We start from the raw sequence: 21,757 nt of genomic DNA, 5'->3' as shown, positions 1-21,757 counted from the left end.
GGAGTACACTATCGGTGACCAGGCAGAGGTGATGATTGGCAAATTGATTTTACCATAATGCCTCAGGCACCTGGAAATTTGAAATCTCTGCTAGTATTTGTTGACAGTTTACTAGATGGGTAGAAGCTTTCCCTTGTCTAACTGAGAAAATCCATGAAGTTATTCAGTGTTTTCTAAAAGAAATTATTTCTGGGTTTGGGCTCCCTCTGCCCATTCAAAGTGATAATAGTGCTGCCCTTGTCTCTAATGTAGTCAAAGATGTTTCCGATTTACTGGGTATTGATTGGTGGCTTCACTTCTCCTATCGAGCTCAATCCACAGGGGGAAAAAAAAGAATGAATGAACAGAACATTAAAAGAACATCTAGCAAAAATTTGTTTGGAAATACAGTTAAAATGAGATAAAGCCCTGCCCGTTGCACTCCTGAGGATGAGTAGAACCCCAAAGTGGATTAGGTTTAAGTCTTATGAAATGACATGTGGAAGGCCATTTCTAAAAGTAGAATATGCTGGGAATATACATCCTAGTTTTGAATTACCCACTATTCAACTTATAAAACCCCTAGGAGGAACTCTAACTGAAATCAATAACTAAGCTTCCAACTATCTTAAGTTCCCTGCAGGTGCTCCTTTACACAACTCCCATCCTGGAGATTGGATATGGTTACAAACATGGAAAAACTTACACCCCCAAACACAACTAAGTTCCAGATTGGTAGGAGCATATCTGGTGTTGCTTCACACTCACTCTTCTCTTAAACTACAGCATCAAACCATGGATACATCATACTAGAGTCAAGCTACAACCAATCTTGCACAGTGATTCTCTACCACTCCGCCAAAAAGCAGCTGTTGTCAGCAACCCACCTGAAGATCCTGAACATAAAAATATACCTGTGAATCCCTAAGTCAGGAGTCCTCGCCTAGAGCTACTTTCAAGATTACCCCCAATCCTTTGAACAATGATCAATTTTGCTTACATACCATGGACCAATGTTTCCAGCAAGAAACCCCGTAACTACTACAACCCATTTCAGTAGGAAGCAGCCAGAACGAACAACTGAGTCCCCCCAAAATTAATTCCACGATTGGAAATAAAAGTAAAATCAAAGGGAATCTGTAGCTCAAGAATAACCGGGGGGATTTGTAGCATGAACAGAATACAATATACTTGTAACCTAGCAAGCACCTTAGAATAGGCATAAAGTCTCTAAAGAAAAGCACATAGCTCTGTCGAGTTCAATGTGTTTTTTTAAAGATTTATTTTATTTATTTATCTCTCCCCATCCCCTCCTTGTTTGCACTTACTGTGTGCTGTGTCTTTAGGAGGCACTGGGAACTGAGCCCAGGACCTCCAACCTGGGAGGGAGGCACCTAATTGCTGGAGTCATTTCCGTTCCCTGCTTTGTTGTGTCTCTCATGATTTTTCTTCTTGTGTCTTTTGTTGCATGTTGAGTTGAACATTAACTAGACATTTTAATTCTCTTTCTTTGTAGAGAAAAATATACCTTCGTAATGCTTCACTCATTCCCTACTCTTACCCCCGTGAAATTTAGAGGCAACAGGCACAATATGTATCTTAAATATTAACCAGAGCAGAAACATTAGAAAAGCTCCTCCAACCCCTCCCCAATGATTAATTTTCTTTGTTTCAAATCATGCTACAATTAATTCTCTTTGTTTCAAACCTGTATAAAAGTTGTTAAAATAAAACCAAAAAAAAACCTTGGCAGGGAGGCAGATTTCAGATTTGAGATTGATTAGGTCTACTCTCCTCCTCCAGCTAATACAGCCCCTTTTCCTTCCCAGCCTAGTTTGGTGTGCCTGTCTATTCTGCCATACCGAGGGATGAGCCTATGGGTTGTTCCGGTCTCCTTCACAACGATCCTGTATGGAAATACCCCGGAATGCAGGTGAATGGGCCAGACAAGACCCTTTCTGTACAGAGCTGTGACTTTCTAGGTGAGACAAAACCATGTAAACAAATTAACTGTCTTACAAAGCAATGAATACAAATGCTTCTGATAAAGGGAAGCAAAGCATCATGGACACATACTAAAAGAGCAAAGATATATTTTGTCTGGTCCTAAAGCTGGTTTTACTAAAGTGGGATAAAATAACTTGACTTCAGGATTTTACTGGTGGACATGGCCATGAACAAGGGTAGCGGTGGGAAATGAAAAATGGGTTAACTTATCCAAATGCTCACAGATGCACTAGGGAAAGAGAGCTTAACTGAGCTATGAAAAATGAAACCTAAATGGGGAAAAAAAGGCAAGAATAAAGGCTATCATGAAATTACACCATATATTAGACTCACAAGGAAGAGATTAGATTTTTCTCTTCCTGGAGTGGTTCAATTGTCTTGGTTCTGTGTCAATACAAGGTCCCACTGGAGTTTTCTAGATCCTTCCTTGGTAACTGGTGCATGCAAGAAAAGAAAGAAAAATTAATGATCTCCAAAGTGTGTTTCCAATCTTTCTCTCTGCTTTCCTTTGCTTCTTTCCCTCTTTTGGAGGGCTTACTTTGAAATCTTCCCAGTTGACACTGGATATTTCTATATGCTTAGAAGCTACTAAGGCATATGTGAATCCCCTGTATATTCTCTGTAACATTTATGTAATCAAAATATCTTAAAAAGAGAGAGAGAGAGAGAGAGAGAGAGAGAGAGAGAGAGAGAGAGAGAAAGAAGATACTAAGGTCGCCACTGACCCTTTCTGCTCTGGGTGTATCAGGAGTCTGAACACCACATGAGGACAGGAACTCATCTTCCTGCCTGTCATGTCCTCCATGCCATAAATCCACTCATTTTTTAACAATCCCAGCAAGTAACAGCCATTTATTTTCATGTCACAGACTTTTGAGGGCTCCCCTTAAACTATATGGACACAGAATCCCTGAGGGAGTCCCCAGAAACAGAAGGGAAGGTATGACAAGCAAGTTGTTAAAGCCAAAGAAGAAACAAGATATCACAGAATGCAAATGATATTTTGCTTTTTTTCACATAGTAGTAATAACACCAATTATTAGACACCATAGTTCCCAGGGTGGCCAAGCTTTCAGAAATATGAGTAATATGCTTAACAAAAATGCAAGTGCACATGGCATGGAATCTAAATTGCAGACTTGAAGGAGGAAACACTAAACTGTTTGGACATAGTTAAGCATTTGGCATCCTCTTTCTTGTCTTCAGTTTTATTTCCTGGCACACATTCATGACTTCTCCCTGTATTTATCTCTGCTTGTACTGTTTGCCTCTATATACATTCATTTTTCCTTTAGAGAAACAGACAATTTCTATTTTATGATTGCTTCAGCATTTTACTTCTCAGGAAAAAACCTTAAATTCCTTTCTTAAAGCTACAATATAAATGGTACATGAATTGACTTTTAGGAAAAAGGGATATATGGACAAGGGCCAAAAAGAAAAACTACAGACATATAACAGAAAAAAGTAAACATCTGTGATTAGAATAGGCAGACATAACATCAAACATTTGAGAACACATTCTAAAACAATTAACAAACCATTTCAAAATCAAGAGTTAGTAAAGAAAGAGAAATACAGATTAAAAGAACTATAAAAAACATAGTATAGGCAACATTACCTTAGTAAATTTAAGACATTACAAATGGAATACTTATGGGAAGATAAAAATGACTAAAACTAAATGGAAATATATGTGAAAATCTTTAGTTTAGTTTTTTTGTGTGTGTGTAATTCAGCAGCAATTTTTCATCTTTATAACTGAAATGATATCAGAAAATTTTCTTCAATCTGAAAGAAAAGATCCTGGCAAAATGGCCATGACAAAACTTATAATTGCTTTCAAATGTACATAGGGTGGAATCTTTCATCTTTTCTGACTAGGTTGCAGTACGTGCCATGCTAAAACAATTAGAAGCATCTGAGGAAGGGGTTTACCTGACCAAGATGGTTGAGTAAGAAGTTTAAAAACCCTGTCTCCTCACAGCACCTTAGAAAACAGGCAGAGACTGGCTGAAACAAATAAATGAGAACTTTGGGGAAACAGTCAAAGGTGTACAGCAACCAAATGAATGCTGAATCAAGAAAAAGGCAACTTAAGAACAGCAGGAAAACCTCACAGCACTTTTACTAGCCTTCCCCCAGTTTTGTACAGAGGCAGCTCACGCTCCCTCTGCAGGTTCCTGGTCCTAGGTCTGGAGAGAACAGGGTCCACCTTCCAGACTGTCTGTAGCATCTTAAAGAACACATACAGTATGTTCACCTCTGACTCTCCTGTTCCAGCGCACACCCTGGACTGGAAAGTGGCTGGAATGGTTGTAAAACACCCTATGGGAACAATCCAACAGCAGCAGATGGGGCCAAAATATTAACCTACAGCTGCATTTACCATCCCAGTCCTCGGCAAATACCCTACAGGAAAACCCAGGAATGTGTTTAGGACTCTCCCAGATTCCAACCCACATTTAAAGCTCTACTGGCTTATTTTTCCTTAGTAGGGGCTTTTTGTCTACAGCAGTCTCAGCCTCAGGGTACAGACTAATCAAACTCCCTTAGGTAGGAAATGACTGGTTTCCTCTAGTTCATCTAGTAATGGCTCTTCTCTTACTGAAATTTTAATCTAGTTATATTACTTCACTTTCTCAGTCCCCTGGTTGGCTCTGATGTTTTCCAATAAGCAAGTTTTGTAAGGTAACCACTTTTTTTTTCCTATTACTGTTATGCCTCTGCTTGTTACATCTCCCTGGAAGTGTAAGTACCATTCCCTTCTCCAGGATTAAAAGCCAAGCTCCTCTCAGTCCAGCATGACTGTCATTTTCTGCTGGGATTCTATTTCTCCACCTACAAAACTAGAAAGTGCTTCAGGGGAAAGAGAGTATGCATGTGGTGCTTAGATCAGGGTGATTCCTTTCCTTCGGGGATGTAGTACTTCAAGTCCTTTTGGTTTGGTTCTCCAATGCCTTCCCCTCTACTGTTTTACATACTTTCTCAACTTTTGCAGTTGCTTTTAGTTAGACAGTATGTTGGACATAATCAACTATCATGTTCAAAACTAGAATGACTTTACCAGGATTTCTTTTCATCTTCCTTTCAGAAGTAAATATTGAAATGCACCTGGGGCAGCTCCCAGGCACAGAAGGAAAGGTATGACTCAGACGTTGTTAAAGCCAAGGAAGAAACAAGAAAGCACAAAAGGTCAATGATATTTTTTTCACACAGTGTTAATAATACCAGTTATTAGGAAAAACAGTTCCCATCACAGACATGCTTTCAGAAATATGAATAATATACTTAAGAAAAAAGTAAATGTACATGGGATGGAATCTAAACCATAGATTTGAAGGAGAACCTTACTAGAGCTTCCAAGATCAAGTGTAATGAGCAGGAGTCTGATCAAATACGAGGTTCTTCCTTTTTCATAGAACAGGCTCATTAAGATAATTCACATACCATTTGATCCCCCATTAAAACTGTACAATTCAACAGCTTTTAGAACATGTACAGTTCTTTGCCTTTTGAGGTTATAAAGTTACTATCTTCACATTTCAACTATTTCATCATTTCCTGTGTGTGAAATAAGTAGGATCTGGAGGACACAGAACCCCACCTGGACAGATGGTGCCAGTCTAATAAGGCTAGTTAGGAAACTGCAGCTTTCTACAGGAGTAAGGAGAGCCCACTCAAAGCACCCAAGAAGAACCTGGTTTAAATCAGTATGAAACAGAGAGTCCAATAAAACGGAAGGAAGCAGGTATGCCCAACATTTACTCACGGTAATGGGTGGGTCACTTGGAAATCCCAGCAGAATGAGCCAGAAGAGTAGCCAGGATAACCCCATGTCCTGGCTCCCTGGGGGGCGGTGTTGGCGCCACCAAGAGGGGAAGGGGAGGGGCTAAGGCTGGGTCTAGGGTGGGGGTGGTCCCGATAATGCAAATGGGGTGAGGGTGTGGCCAGGCTCAGAGTTGAGGTGTGAGAAATGGGAAAGGGCAGAGTGGGTGGATATCTCTGAGGAGGAAGAGACAGGGTTGGGGGGATTTAGGGGAGGGTAGAAGGAGAGGGATCTAGCTGGAGAGTGGAATAGGGTTCAGCTCAGTAGGTGAGGGTATCAGTAAGTCAGCAGGTACGCAAGTTCTGCCGGCACTAGGTGCAGGCCAATTTAAACTGCCAGGAGCAAGTGAAGGACAAGGACTAGGCTCCGTCCTCCTTCCTGCCTTCTCCTGTGTGGCTGCTGCCTTGGCAACCTGGATGCTTTGCATCTCTCCTCGACCAATCCCCTGCCTTTGCTCCTTGCCCATCATAGTGGACGCCCTCGCGACCCCATTCTAAGGATTCCCCCTCCCCCTACCTAACGACATTCCAACTGATATCTCCTCTCTGGAACATTGGCCGGCTTTTGGATTTCTGCCCCTTCGCTGTCCACTTCACCCTTTGTCCCCTTCTCTTTGCTTCCCTCCTTTTGTGAAATCCCGTTGTTTCAATGGACAGTCTTAGCAGCAAACCTTAGCAAACCTTGTAAAGCAAATGATTTCAAAACTTCAAGAAGACAGCAAATATACAGGCAGAGTGGAGGATTATCACAACCCTTGCCCAACAATTGATAGAATCAGTCAAAAATTCAGAAAGGTTTAGGAGATATGCAATGCAAAACATCTAAACCTTACAGTGAAATATGTATATGTCTGTGTATATATATATAAAGAGGGGGGGAGGGAGGGAGAGAGACAGACTATTATATCTAACAACTGTGGAAAATCCAGTATTTTTAAAACATTAACATTAAAAAAATTAATTTTCATCAAAAATTACTCTCAATACATTTCAGGGATATAAAATTAAACATGCTCTCTCCTCATAAGGTAGTTGTGGTATAAATCAGTGATAAAATACTAGAAATATTACATATGTTTAGAAATTGAGAGGTGCCCTTCTAAGTAAAACATGACTTGTAGAAGAAATTTCAAAGAAAAAGGGAGCAAAATTCATCTCAATGGAAATGATCATGATAATAAGGGCTGAAACATTGTCTCTTTCTTGTCTGAGAATTCTTTGGTTTGGAAAGATTTTGACTTAAAATCTCTGCTTATTAACCTAAATGTTAAACAACTGTGAAGATGTCACGGATCCTCCTGCCCATGAGCCTGGGCTTTAAGTTATGAACATGAATGGGGGGAAAATCCAAGGCTATTCTAGTGCTTGAAGCCCCTTGGAAGACCAAGCAACTCAGAGCTTACTCAGAAAGTTCTTCCTCATCTCCCCTTGGGGTTTAACCAGATAATACCCCAATTGCTTGTCAACACCAGGAGTGAGGGGTGCCAGGTGTGGAACAGGCAGACAGGGTCCCAGGGACCAAGGTGACAAGGGATAACTCCACCGCTGATCATCTCTCTGGGACCCTGTTCTGAGCGGCCTAGGTGTATTTATCTGCTTGATTGCACTCATGGTTACTAAAGTCACTCTGGCACATGGAAGCTACAAGAATAATGTTTCAAACTTCATCATGCTTTAGAATTAAGTAAATATATTGCAAAAAGGAAATTTTCTATCACTGCTAATATCTCATGTCGACATCACGGCCTCCCCATATGTAGTTGTTAACCCCTTGACAGATGGAGAGACTGAGGTTAAGAGAGGTAAAAGAACAATACCCGACCAAGGCCAGAGACCTGCAGAGCAGCAGAGTAGAAACACAAGACCTGGCCTGCCTGGCCATGGGACAGTGCTTTTAAGCTTTCTAGGGATTCAGTCCCTATTTCTAAGGGTCAGAAATGGTGAGTTCATGTGCGAGTATGAAGTTATTTTATGAGTTCCCAAAAGAAAATGATCGTGTTTTTGAACTAATAAATTCTCGTGGGTGTGGAGCCCTTTTGATTGGACTACATCAGTGAGGTATGTCTCAGGTTGAGTCTCTACCCTCTTACTGGGACTTTATACAAATGGAGACACAGAGAGAGACACAGAAAAAGGAAGCTGCCACTTTCATCCTGCCATATGAGAGAAAGGAGAAAGTAGAAAGAGATTCCAAGTTTTCCTACAGCCGTAGAAAAGTAGAGAAGTCCCAAGAGGCTGAGAAAGGTCCCAGAGTCTAGAAACAGCATAGCACAGAAGCAAGAAAAGAGGCCCCCAGTGGGCTGAGCCCACAGAGCAGCTGAAGGCTGAGGAGACAAGCCTTGCTTGTCATATGCCAGATCGTCATGGGGCAGAATGCCAGGATCACCACCTGCTGACTTTGGTGAGAAGGAATCTGTGATGGTGCCTTGATTTGGATATTTCACGGCCTCTGAACATAAGCTTTTACCCTAATAAATTTCCCATTATAAAAGCAAACACATTTCTGGTCTGTTGTATTGCCAGCCCTCTGGTAAACCAAGGTATGCCACCATAACCCCTGGAAATGTCCCAGTGTGTGTCTCGGTTAACTGTTTGAGACCTTATTTTCATCTTCTTTGGGTATATATAACTTATTTATGTTTATACAGAGTGGCAATTAAACAGGAATTTCACCAGCAATAATGACTATTCTTCTAGAAATAATTCTCCATCATTACATTCAAATGGAAACATATCGGATCCTTTACATGTTTCCCGCAGAGTCTAAATAGATTCTTTCTATTCTTTTTGGAAGTGGATGTGTAACTGTTACTTCTGAATTATTCCAGATCCTCTTGTCTATTCATCTTATTTCACATACCTCTGAACCTACCAGCTCAGTAATGCTAAGATGCACTTTATGCAAGTGCAAACTAACCACATCCTGCATTCTGTCCTTGTGCCACATGCCTCCCCCCACAATCTATGGATTTCTATGTTGATGCTGAGGTATGAGAGGCCCCATTATCAGGGCCCACTCATACACAGCCTGGTAACTCTTTGTGTGAATGTGTGTGTGCTTTGACAGTGTTTGTGTATATGCAAGGAGTGTATGGATATTGTAGAACATGAGCAAGTGCAAAGTATTTTGTTAGTGTGTGCTTATGATTTTAGTGCTTGTTTCTTATCAGAAAGTAAATGATCATTTCAGGATATGTGTGGCTTTTTAGGTTTGATATGGTTAGAATATGTATAGATGTGTGGGACTGGGGACAAGTTTCAGTCACTCTATTTGTGTGTAGTAAAACCTATATAGTCATTTGGAATATGTGTGTACGTTGTCAGCATTTGCATGTGGTCAGTGGGTGTGTGGTCATTGTGGGATGTATGTGTTTCTGAGTAAGTGTATGAGTGAGTATGGATATAATATGCTTATTGGGTGGGACTGGGGAGCATTGTTCTGAGTCTTCACCATATGTAGACAGTAAACCAGGTTCTGTAGCGCTAAGAGATTGGAGAACCTGCAGACAATATCCATTATTGGCCTGTATGGGCTATAGATTGAGGGTTTTGTGGAAGTTATTGATCAGAGGCCCTGGACAACAGGGAATGAACTGGGCCAGGAAGTGACCAACCATGAGGAAGCACCCTGTACACTACTCAGGAACCCTGATCTCACCCTATAGACAGTAGAGCATCCACAGTAGACTCTAAGCCAGAAGTGACATGTTCAGTGGCAAGTGTTTGGGTTTGGTAGTTTGATATTACTTATGAATTCCAAAAGTGATATTATATTTGTAAATTGGTCCATTCCTCTGGGCATGATACCCTTTTGTGATTCATTCAAATTCAAAGGCTTTATGTTTACTTGATTAAATCAAGATTAAGGCTTTGATTTGATCACATCATTAGGGTGACTCAGTTTGAGTCCCTGCCCCCTCAGTGGGCTATATAAATGGACACTCACTCAATGAGACCACAGAAAGAGATACACAGAGGTAGAGAGACAGCTGAGACCCCAGGAAGAGAGATGAGCCATTCGCCTGAGAGTTTGCAGCTGAAGAAACCAGAGCCTGAGAAGCTGAGCAGGCTGGGAAAGAAATGAGCCCTCCAGCCTTCAGTTGAGATCAGAAGAAGCGAGGCCCATGGAAACTTAAGAGGAGAGAGGAGGGCTGAATCCTTGTAGATGTGGCCTGCCATCTTGCTTCAACACATGACAACAGACTTAGGTGAGGGACTAACCTTGAGTTGAGCTCTTTAGGGTCTTGCAACTGTAAGCTTTTACCCTAAAGAAATACCCTTCATAAAAGCCAACACATTCCTGGTACTTCATCAGCACCCTGTTTGGCTGACTAATACATTGGGTTTTAGTCTTTTGTGGGCCTCATAAAATTACATTCTTAAACTAGTCCATTCTTGTGCATGGAAGCCTATTGTATGTGGGGCCTTTGGTTAGATTCAGTTAAGAGACCTTTTGATTAGATCACCTTTGGTTAGGCCACATCAATTAAAGGCCTCTGATTAGATTATGGGATCCAGGGTAGATCTTAATCATTTTACTGGAGTCTTATATAAACCAACCCACAGAGAGAAAGACAGCTGCCATTTTACCCTGCTATGTGAAAGAAGACTCCAGGATTGCCAACAGCTGCAGAAAGACAGAGGAACCCTGAGAGGATGAGAGAGAAACCAGAGGCTGGAAGCAGCAGAGCAGCCTGAAGTTGAAGAGATGAAACCCAGAAAGAGATGGGCCATATTCCTTATAACTCACAGCTGAGTTGTGGTAGAGGGGAGTGAGAGTAGCTGGGGAAAGAGACCGACTGGTATCCATAGAATGGGCCATCTTAACTACTTGGCTATTAAAATATTCCTCTGCTGAAGTTACTCTCTGCTGAGCATTCACATGGGATGTAGATGCTTTTTTTCCATACACTGGAATGTCTACCCATATGATTCTTCCCCGGACATGTTTGTCACCAATTTTCCAATCACATTACTTCTAAGTCCCTGACTATCCAGCCAAGCCTTTGGAGACAACTTGTGAAAAAGTTTACAAATTCACTTCTAGCCATTTCTCCTTCCAAACAAAATGAACGACCAGATACACGGCTCAGTGTTCTACCCACTGGCAGGATTTCCACTCACCACTGCCCTTCAGGGATGTTCCAGAAAGGGGGTGGCACCTGCATATGGTGCAGAACCCTCTGTAAACTAAGCCTGAGTTTTATCTTCCTAGAAAACTGATTGTAAGGAACTCCACAAGAGGTCATAGCTATGGACTAGGAAAGGAAACGTAATGTGGCAGGATGGAGGCCATGGGCATATGGGCCACTTCCTCATAAAAAAGTGTGTCTTCAGGATGTGCTCAAGCCCTTCTTGGCATATACCGCTTCCATTTGATGGTGCAGTGCTGCTCTGCATACCCAACTTCATGGTTTTAGTGGGTCAGACAACACCCAGCTCATGACAGGAAACTCAGGTCTTCTGGTAATTTGGTGGCCCATGATTAAGTGTTTCGTTTCTACTAAGATTCAGAAGCAGGCCAAAAGCTGTTTCTCAGAAGGAGAACAGTAATCTGCAGAGGATGGCAGGGCTTTGCTCCAAAAATTCTAACGGTCTGTGTTGTGGTTTTCCTTTGGGTTCCTGCCAAAGGCTCCAGACATCATCTTTATTTGCCACTGAAATTCCCAACACCATTGGATCTGCTGGATCATATGGCCCAAGGGGCAAAGCAGCTTGTACAGCAAACGACCAGTGGCAGTGCCTCCTTGTGTTCTGGTCCCCACTCAGAACTAATAGCTTTTCTGGTCACTCAGTAAGTGGAATGGAGAGGCACATCCAAATAACAAATATGTTGTCTCCAAAGTCCAAAGAGGTGAACTAGGCATTGTGCCTCTTTTTGGTCATAGAAAGGGCCATAGGCAACACTTATCCTTCACATTATAAGGGATATCTCAACATGTCCCATGCCACTGGACATTTCACCAAGGTGGGAGGCCTCTGTAGTTTTGTTGGGCTTAGCTCTCATTCATTGACATGTACACACCTTACCAATAAGTCTAGAGTACTTGCTACTTATTGCTCACTAGATCCAATCAACATGATATCATCAATATAACAGGACAGTGAGATGTTTTCTGGGAAGGAGAGATGATCAAGGTCCCTCTGGGCAATATTATAACACAGGGGTGGAGAGTTGATACACCCCTGAGGTAGGACAGTGAAAGCATACTGCTGGTCTTTCCCGCTGAAAGCAAACTGTTTCTTGTGATCTTTACTAACAGCAATTGGGGAAAAGGCATTTGCCAGATCAATAGCTGCATACCAGGTGGGGGATGTGTTAGTTTGCTCAAACAATGATACCACATCTGCAACAGAAGCTGCAACTGGGGTCAGCATCTGATTAATTTTACAATAACCCACTGTCATCCTCCAAGTTCCATTTATTTTCTGCACAGGTGAAATAGGAAAGTTGAATGGGGATGTGATGGGAATCACCACCCCTGCATCCTTTAAGTACCTGATGGTGGCACTGATCTCTGCAACCCCTCCAGGGATCTGGTATTGCTGTTGATTTGTTAGGTAGGCACAGTTCTAGTGGTTTCCACTTGGTCTTAAGGGCCATCACTCCACAAGTCAAGGAACCAATGAGGGGATTCGGTGAGTTGCTAAGTGGGCCTATAGCAATTATGCATTCCACAACTGGGATCACAACCACAGAATGGGAACACACTGGACCGACTGTGAGATGGATCTGAGCTAAAACTCCATTGATCACCTGACCTGCATAAACCCCTTCTCTGACTGGGGGATCACCATGATGTTTTGGGTTTCCTGGGATGAATGTCATTTCTGAGCCAGTGTCTAATAATCCCCAAAACATCTTATCTTTTCCTTTTTCCCAAAGCACAGTTACCCTGGTAGAAGGCCACAAGTCTCTTTGGGGAAGACTAGGAGTCATATTCATAGTATATATTTTTGGCAGTGTAATATGGTCCTTCCCCAAAGGGACCCAGCCCTCGTGTCATTCAAGGGGCTCTGGGTCAGTAAACTGTCTCAAGTCTGGGAATTGATTAAGGAGCCATGGTTCTCTATTTCTGTAATTCAAATTAGAATTTTGTTCACTTGGTCCAGAATTCTTGCTCTTAAAAATCCGGGAGGAATTTGGTATATTGTCTTATATTTTATGTCTTGGTATCCCATGATCTACAAGACAATGTTATAGGTCTCTGCAGCTAAGATTATTTTGATTACTGCTTTCGGTCTGCTGTTCATTGTGGTTATCACATTCATCTTGGTGATTAAGTGCTGCCAGTTGGCTTCTGCTAACCCAAGACCTGATCATTCCTATTGTGTTTAAGGATCCCAATTCAGTGACAGCTGGTACCAAGGCAAAATCTGACAACAGAGAAGAGTAACCACCAAGATCTTCAGGGAAGATGGAGCTAGTTCCACAAATTTATTACTTACAGTCCTAGTGAAAGGTGTATCTTCTGGACCTTCCTGGCATGGGCGAGCAGGCCTTACATGCTACATCTACTCTAGTATTCCAATCTCTCTAAGCCTTTGGGTCCCCTCATCTACAGTATACCAGGGCAGTAATGTTAGCCATCTTGTGATCCATGTTTCAGTCAGCCAGGCAAACAAACTGTTAGAATCCTTTCTAATCCATGAGCGACAATTTTGTATCCAGCATCTATGCGTAGTGGTCCTATGTCAATAAATTCAACCTAACACAATTTTATATTTCTTCCATCATTTATCCATACCCTTAATATACATTCCCACACATATTCTCCAGATTTATGCTATGTAAATTAGAAAACTCATGTAGTTCTTTTGGACAATAGTGTACTTCCTCATGGTTCAAACTTTGTACCTCACTCTTTGGGGTCTGTTGGGATTTTGGGATTTTATTCTAGTTATAGGCCTGGAAGTAAAGAGGGGTGGTAAACAAGAGAGATTAGAAGTTTCTTGCAAGCCAATTACCTCAGGACATTCCTTTCCAGTTTCATCAGCTGAGAAAGGATTAATCTCTTCAGGTGGAGGTAAAACAGCAGACTCTTTAAGGTAGACTGGAGGTCTGGCATTGTTTCCTTCAGCCATAGGTCAAGTTGCTGTTTCCTCAGGAAACATTACAGGTTTATCTAGCAAGGACTTAGCAGAATTTAGGGTTTCACTGTCCCCATTGCCATCATTATCAACCCATATATCTCCATTCTGATTTTCATGATCCCATTCCTTTCCAATCAATGCCTTCACTTTACAGCAGGCACTCTGCAAGGTTGAGATTTTTAGTTTTCATTTCAACTCTGTTACTCTCACAGTGAGACTCTGGGTCTCTTTTTCAGACATCTTAAGTCTGTGACTACATGAAATGAGATTTTCTTTCAGTGCACAGATAGAAACGTTCATATCCTTCAATCAGCACTTAAGTTGAAAATCTGAAGCCTTCAACTCATCCTTTCTTTTTTAACTGTATCAAGTGTATTTAGGAGCAACCAGTCAACATCATTATACCTTTCAATTCCACAATACTCTGTTAAGGTGTCAAAAACACTACTCTTACCCAGAGCCTTGCCTCTTATAAACATGTAATTAGCCATATCCAGTGGTGATATTTTGCAAACCTATTGCCGACTCACACCATGAACTCTCATTGGCATCTTGATCATTGGAAATAAAGCCATTACTGACTTTGAATCTAGTCACAGTAGAGAGCCAATTACAAAGAACCCAGAACCAATTCAGAAATCCCATTTTTAAGATTCTCTTTCTCAAGAACCACCCACTCTTGGTATCAAGCTGTATTACTCAGGGTTCTCTAGGGAAACAGACCATACAGGAGAGATCTGTATATATTATGAGATTTTTAATAAAATTGTCTCACATGACTGTGAGAATGCACAAGTCCAAAGTCCATAGGGCAGGCTGCAATCCGGGAACTCCAATGAAGATCCTCAATAATTTTCCCAAGAGAAGCTGGCTGGTTGAAGTAGCGATGAAAGTTTTTTCTCTTCTTTCTGCTGAAATCATCACTTCTCCTTTTAAAGTCTTCAACTGATTGGTTAAAATATCTCTCATTCCTGAAGACAAACGGCTTAGTTGATTGTGGATGCAGTCATCCGTAGGTGCAATCAAATTACTAACAATTTAAGTCCACAAAATGTCCTCACAGTAACAAGTGGGCCAGATCTTGCTTGACCAGACTACCAGATGTCATTACCTGGCTAAGTTGACACAAGAGCCTAACCATCGCAGCATGTATCAGAACATCTCAGTTTTTTTTTTTTTACAATTGTGTGTATATATCTCATTATATTTACTCTACTCATCCATTAGTGAACATCTGGGTTGTGTCCATCTTTCAGCTATTATGACTAATGCAGTAATGAACACTGGAATATCTGGCTGAGTTCCTGCTTTCATTTCTCCTCGGGATATGCCCAGAAGATGGATTGCCAGGTCATATGTTCTACATTAAACTTTTAAAATATCTGCCAAATTGTTACCCACAGTGGTTGCAACATATATTTTTCAAAACAATGTATGATGATTACCCTTTCTTACACCTTTTCAAACACCTCTTTTTTCTGTTGTTTTATAAAATAATAGACATTCTAATGCATATGAAATGACATCTCACTGTGGTTTTGATTTCCAAATGGCTAGTGGTGTTGAGCATCTTTTCAAGTACTTATTGGCCATTCATATATCTTCATTGAAGAATTGTCTATTCAAGTCATTCACCCAGTTTTAAGTTAGATTATTTGTCATTTTGTTGTTGATTTGTTGGAATTCTATATTTATTCTAACTATTTAATCTTTATTAGATATATGGTTTAAAATACTTTCTTCCATTCTGTTGCTTTCCTTTTCACTTTCTTGATAATGTTCTTTTTGCACAAAAGTTTTTTTAATTTTGATGAAGCCCGAGTTAACTATTTTTCCTTTTGTTGCTTGTGTTTGGGTGCAAAGTCCAGGAATCCATTGCATAAAACAAAAGGTCCAGATGTTCCCCTATGTTTTCTTCCAGAAGTTTTGTATTCTTAATTCTTAAATTTAGGTCCTGGATCCACTTAGAGTTACTTTTTATACATGAAATGTTATAGGGTTCCAACTTCATTCTTTTGCTTGTGAGTATTCAGTATTTCTGGTACCATTTATTGAAGAGATGACTCTCTAATTAATGTCTTTTACACTTGTATTACTAAGCGTTCTCTAGGGAGACAGAACAAATAGGAGATATATCTGTAAATATTATGAGATCTTTGTAAGAATGGTTTCATGCAACTGTAGAGATGGGCAAGCTCAAATTCATTAGGACAGCCTGCAAGCTGGGAACTCCAATGAAGGTCATTGCTGAATTCCCCAGGAGAAGCTGGCTAGCTGAAATAGAGATAGAAATTCTCTCTCCTGACTGCTTCTCTTTTAAGGGCTTACAATGAGTGGATCAGATATCTCATTGTTGAAGGCAATCTTTTTAGCTGACTGTAGATAAAATCAACCATTGATGCAATCAACTTACTAATGATTTAAGTCCAAGAAATATCCTCATGGTAACAAGCAGGCCAGTGCTTGCCTGACCGAATGACTGGACACCAAACCCTGGCCAAGTTGACACATGAGCTTAACCATCACGGCACCCTTGTAAAAAATGTAAAAAATGAGTTGGGCAAACATGTATGGGTTAACTTCTGATCGCTAATTTCTATTCCATTGATCTATACATCTATCTTTTAATACCATTCTGTTGTGATTATAGTGGCCTTGTAGTAAGTTTTTAACTGGGAAGTGTGAGACCTCAAACTTTGTTCATCTTCTACAACATTGATTTTTCTATTGGAGGCCCTTTGCATGGCCAAATGAAGTTGAGTATCAGCGTCTCCATTTCTGTAAAATAATAAAAGACTGCTTGCCTTTTACTAGGTATTGTGTTGAACCTGTAAATAACCTTGGGTAGTAATGACATCTTAACTATATAACAATATTTCCTACCCATGAACAAAGGATATTTTTCCATATATGTGAGTCAGTTTTCATTTCTTTCAGCCATGTTTATACTTTTCAGTATACAAGTCCTTCAAATTCTTGGTTATATAAAATATGTTTTTTAAAGAACATAATTAAATGCAATTAATTCCACAAAAAATGAACCCTGAAGTAAACTATGGACTATAGTTAATAGAATTATAATTTATTTGTTCATCAGTTGTAACAAAGATACCATTCTTAGTAAAATAATAATAGGAAAAACTGCATGTGTGAGAAGGATAATATGAGAACTCCTTACTGTTAGCATGATTTTTCTCTAAAACCTCACCTGTTCTAAATACATACATACATACATATATATATATATATATATATATTTTTTTTTTTTTTCACATGCTGGATAGGGAGTCCACTGTGGCCATATGGTGGAGGTGCAAGCCCTCCTCCTATAAACTAGCCATGATGGAGGTGCAAGCCCTTCTCCTATAAACAACTACACACTGGACAAAATGTGTTAAGTATTGGCTTTTAGGTCTTGGATAATAAGCAGACCAGGTTTGTGATTTCTGAGAGAACAGAAACTCATCATTTGACTCTGGATTTCTCATTGAAGTAAATGAAAAACTGACCCCTATAGTGGCAGAGCCTGATGGATTGAGGGCCACAAAACTAGTTTTTTATATAAAGAATTGAAATATGGGGAACTTGGAATAAGCTTTTGAGCTATAAATCTGAGAAATCATTGACAAGTTGCCCTGAAAGGATACATTCAAATTCTGTTACCATACCATAATTTGAAGGAAATTTCTGGTTTTTTGCCTACCTGTGAGATTCTTTCATGGGATGTCTCCCCTTCCCCACCCAGCCCCACCTGACCTCCAACTCTCCCCATTCCTACATTCTACTCCTGTTTAGGTACCAATATTTCACTCCTTTACTTGCAACCCTAAGAATCTGCTGGAAGCAGTGTACTCTCTGTGTCCTGGACTGTTTCTCATCCTGGGTGCTGCTGCCCTCTCTAATTAAAACAATAAAATTTAACAAGGCCAGCACCTACTTAAAGCGTGGGAACACTTGTCCCCTGATTCACCTTCCCCTCCATCATTTCTAGGACCATTCTTCTAAGTCTCCATTCCTTCCTGGTTGTTAAGTTCTAGAATCTTGGGGGAATTTAGCATGTAGTTCACATATGAACCCCCTGGAACAATTTCCTGAGTGGTGGTTGTAATCACTGAACAGCAGGGGCAGGAGGGGCCTAAAGCTGGACCGCTAGTAAGTGTTTTGGTGGGCAGTGCTAGGAGATGGGAGTGTATGTTGGACCAGATGTTATGGGATAGGACTTACAAGTTGTTTGTCCAGGTCAAAACAGAAAGGGGCCCAGCTGTTCCCCTCAAAACCCAGCCTTTAGTCTTTCCTAGGATCTCCCTCATTTGGGTTGAAACTGGGACCTTATGAGGGGTGTTGAATGTCCTCCAAACTGATTCTTAGTAACTTCTGTTGTGAAGTCATTTTACCCAACACCATCTTTTGGGGTACCCAGGGTACTGAGTGGTGGTGGTCCCCAAACCTTCCTCCTAAGTCCACTACCACCTACTTAGCTGGACCTTGTCATCCCTTCAGTCATCACTAGGCCAGTTCTACATGGGGTTTCGCAGGAGGAAGACCAGGCCACCAACCAGTCCATCCCTGGCTGGATGATTTCTCCTTGAACCCCAAGGCTATTTATGAGAACTTCTGCCATACAGTGTTCAGAGTCTCTAACCTGGAGGCACATTCCCCAAAGTCCTGGTGCCCTGCTTTCTCTTGTAAGCAACTACCTAATAAGGAGACATTGGATTTTCCTGAAGCATTCAAGTAAAGAAGGTTTGGGGATTGACAATAGTAGTTGGACTATTTAGGTCACGAGGGCAAGGAGGTATGTCATAGAAGATGCATCCTCAATCTTGCAGTTTCTAACATATTTCATTTGCTTTATTTATTTGAATTGACTCTCATCCCCTGCGAGTTCAGTAAGTTTTAAATTTTGTATCATATTGCTAATAATAAATTTCATACAAGTTTTCTTGTTGTGAAGTGAGGATCAACCATTTGAATTGAGGTGTCTGACTACACAAACCACACTCCTCCCAGTGTACTTCACCTTCCAATGTAGGCCTTAAGCCAAGGTGATATCGATTCCGGGGGAGAGGGAAGCATAAGAGGTGTGCGGACCAGACAGAACTTTAGAGATATTCCCACACACTGTTCCGGAGAATTTCTTTTAGAATAGGAAGGTCATGGAATATACATAGTGGTGACATGCTTGGGCTACCCCTCACTGGATGATAACCTCAGCAGGCCATTTAATATCTTCACCCTTGATTACCTTGTCTGATAGGAGAAACAATTATACTTAGTTCAGGGGATTACTGAGAAAATTACCTGTGCTAATATTACGTGTTTACCAAAGAGCCTGACACACAGTACGCCTTATTAAATGAAAACTGTTATAATTTTCACTATTTCTATCATTCTTAAAAAGCAATGTGGGAGTGCAAAAGAACTCATGCAAGCCAGATTGCCTTTGCTAGAGAGAGTGAATATGCAAATGGTCAAGAAGTCCCAGTCCTTGCACGATTGTATTGTGAATGTGAGTGAGGCAGTCATTAGAGGTCTTGGAAATTTTGTCTTTTCACACCCAGATGACCCTTCTCCCTCAATTCTGTATGGCCCCTCAGTAATTTATGGGCCAACCTCTATAGAGCACAGGATACTCTTTCACTTACACGTTGTGCTCCCTTGGTTGTACTCTTAAAAGAATCCCACTGTCCCAGTGAATAATTGAAATTGGTCCTGCAAAGACCTAGTTTCAGTCTAATGGTTTCCCTGCATTCTTGATCACTTCTGCATTTGCATTTGGACCAGTCTTAAATACTATCAGGCAGCCTATTTCTAATCTTGATCCAGTCCAAGATTCTCTTAATGGCCATGGGTTACATTACCCCTTAGTTCTGGTAACATACTTGAGCTCTTCACACCCTGGATCTCTGGGACTGCAGTCTCCCCACCCAATGGGGACCCAAGGAACTGGTTATTAAAGTCCTGGGATTCAGGGAAAGGAACCATGGAATGTGTATTTTAATGCACTCACCCAGGGCATTCTATGCACAATGAAATTGAGTACTCAAAAGGAACTCAAAGGGAGGCCAAAACAAAGTCCATGCACTATAATGGGCCTTACAGATATGATTCCTAAAATTGTTATTTGATACTGTGTGAAAGGTATCCTGAAGGTAAAGTTCCTGAGATAATGAAAATTGGGTGGAGGACATGATGGAATAGAAGGCAAGATAGAAGTGATGAGGGGTGGGGGTAGGCGTAGTGGAGGGCTTGGAACAGGGAAGTGCTTTTAGAATGTTGCTGAAAGAGAGATTAAGCCCAGTGCATTGATCCCTGGGCTACCTGAAGCCTAGCAGGACCCTGGAGAACAGATCGTGGTGGGCTGTTCAGTAATGGCAACACTCAAGCAACTTTGACAGGATGGTCTTCTATGACACTGTAGGAAAAGTAAGTCCAAGGTATCCTCTTTGCTCTATGGGGGCTGTGTGGTGGGGTGGGATGGGTGAGGAGAAAGAGGGGCTGGGGTCCAGCTGTGTTTGTGTTTATGAGATGTGATGTTATGAGAAGGGAGTTTGACTAGAACAGGGTCCCCTGGTTCTTCCCCTCAGGCAGCTTTTCTCTCCACCTCATGTGGCGATCTTTCCCTGATCTTTGATATGTGTGTGTATTTATGTTGAAGTATGTCTCAGAATGGGATCCTGAAGACCTAACATGGGTCAAACTCCAATCTATAGAGACTATGCCTTGAGAGCACATGCTCTATCACTCACACTTTTCTCTGACTTGAGGTCTGCATAAACATTTCCCCCCCTCATGAAATTGTGAAATTGTGGTCAGAAATTCTTCAATTGGCATCTTAAAAGCTGCTTGGCTGAAAGAGATGAGTTAGGGAAAGCCAGCATCACAGATACCAGATGGTGGGATCTTTTCTTTTCTTCACTATAATTCACTTGTTTAAAACAAAAACTCAAAAAATAAATTGAGTTTTCCTTTATAAGCTTTCCTTTATAAACTTAGCTTACACTTTATTCTCAAGATACCATGGATTTATTTTTACAGGGATTAAATTTCTAGCCTAGTCTTCGTGGATGTAGGCATTAATCCTTAAAGTTATAAAAAATGAATCCCTTTGAGGATCCTAGTTTCTGGATGTCAGCAGTTCTGCATGGCTCTAAGCAGAGACAGGAGTGACCTGGAGGAGTCCTGCCATTTGTCAAGCAGTCATGATTCAGTTCAACAAGCCTCTATTAATGTTGTTGTAAGCCAAACCCTCTCCCAGATTCTAGGAAAAGTAGGGTCTGGAAAAGAAGAAAGCTATGATTCTGCCCTGGAGAAGCTTCCAAGCAAGAAATAGTTCACTCCAAAGAAGGCAGATCCTGAAGGGTATTTTCCCAGCCAGCAGCAATGAAAAATGCACTGGGTTCTCAAGAACAAGATACTCATGGAATCCCACCTGAAGCCATAGAAGAGTGGGTTGGCAAATACCATCACTGTGGAAGTGATGGTATGGCCTTCTAATGCAGACACTCATGGCCCGCATTGAAAATGGGAAAAGAAAGAAAGTGAGAAGCAGCAGGAAATGGATGAAAACTACTCAGACCCAGGTCTCCAGAGTTACATTGACAAGCTGTGTTCACCAAGGTGTACTGGGTGAGATTACAGGGTATTGCCATGTGAAGCAACCAAAGATTTTTGATTCTGCCCCAGAGTATAGGAGTTTAGTTCTGCTCTTAGTTCCCTAATATCAAGTATGTGTGTGTGAGAGAGAGAGAGAGAGAGTGTGTCCATAATCTATATGAAGTTTCTACAAAGGCATAATTTAGGGAATTAATGCTCCTGAGACTTAAGCAATCTCCAGCTCCCCATCCCT

The 21,757-nt window shown here is 41.0% G+C and overlaps 1 protein-coding gene across 7 annotated transcripts in view; it reads right to left on the bottom strand.

Annotated features, from left to right (window-relative positions):
• The window catches only part of LOC101437752 (transport and Golgi organization protein 1 homolog), a 173,929-nt gene that overhangs the window by 30,280 nt on the left and 121,892 nt on the right, over positions 1-21,757 (bottom strand). Inside the window, exon 1 of one of the 7 annotated variants that reach the window (XM_058286342.2) lies at positions 5,759-5,869. The exons of the other annotated variants lie outside the window; for them this stretch is intronic. Coding sequence (XP_058142325.1) covers positions 5,759-5,824 — 66 coding nt within the window. The 5' untranslated portion in view covers positions 5,825-5,869. Of the gene's footprint in view, positions 1-5,758; positions 5,870-21,757 lie in introns of those variants that run through there. 7 annotated transcript variants of the gene reach the window in all.

This window comes from Dasypus novemcinctus, chromosome 23, assembly GCF_030445035.2.
Source record: "Dasypus novemcinctus isolate mDasNov1 chromosome 23, mDasNov1.1.hap2, whole genome shotgun sequence".
Taxonomy (NCBI): Eukaryota; Metazoa; Chordata; class Mammalia; order Cingulata; family Dasypodidae; genus Dasypus; species Dasypus novemcinctus.
The sequence above is the reverse complement of the archived record's forward strand: the minus strand, read 5'-3'. Positions and strand labels throughout refer to the sequence as shown.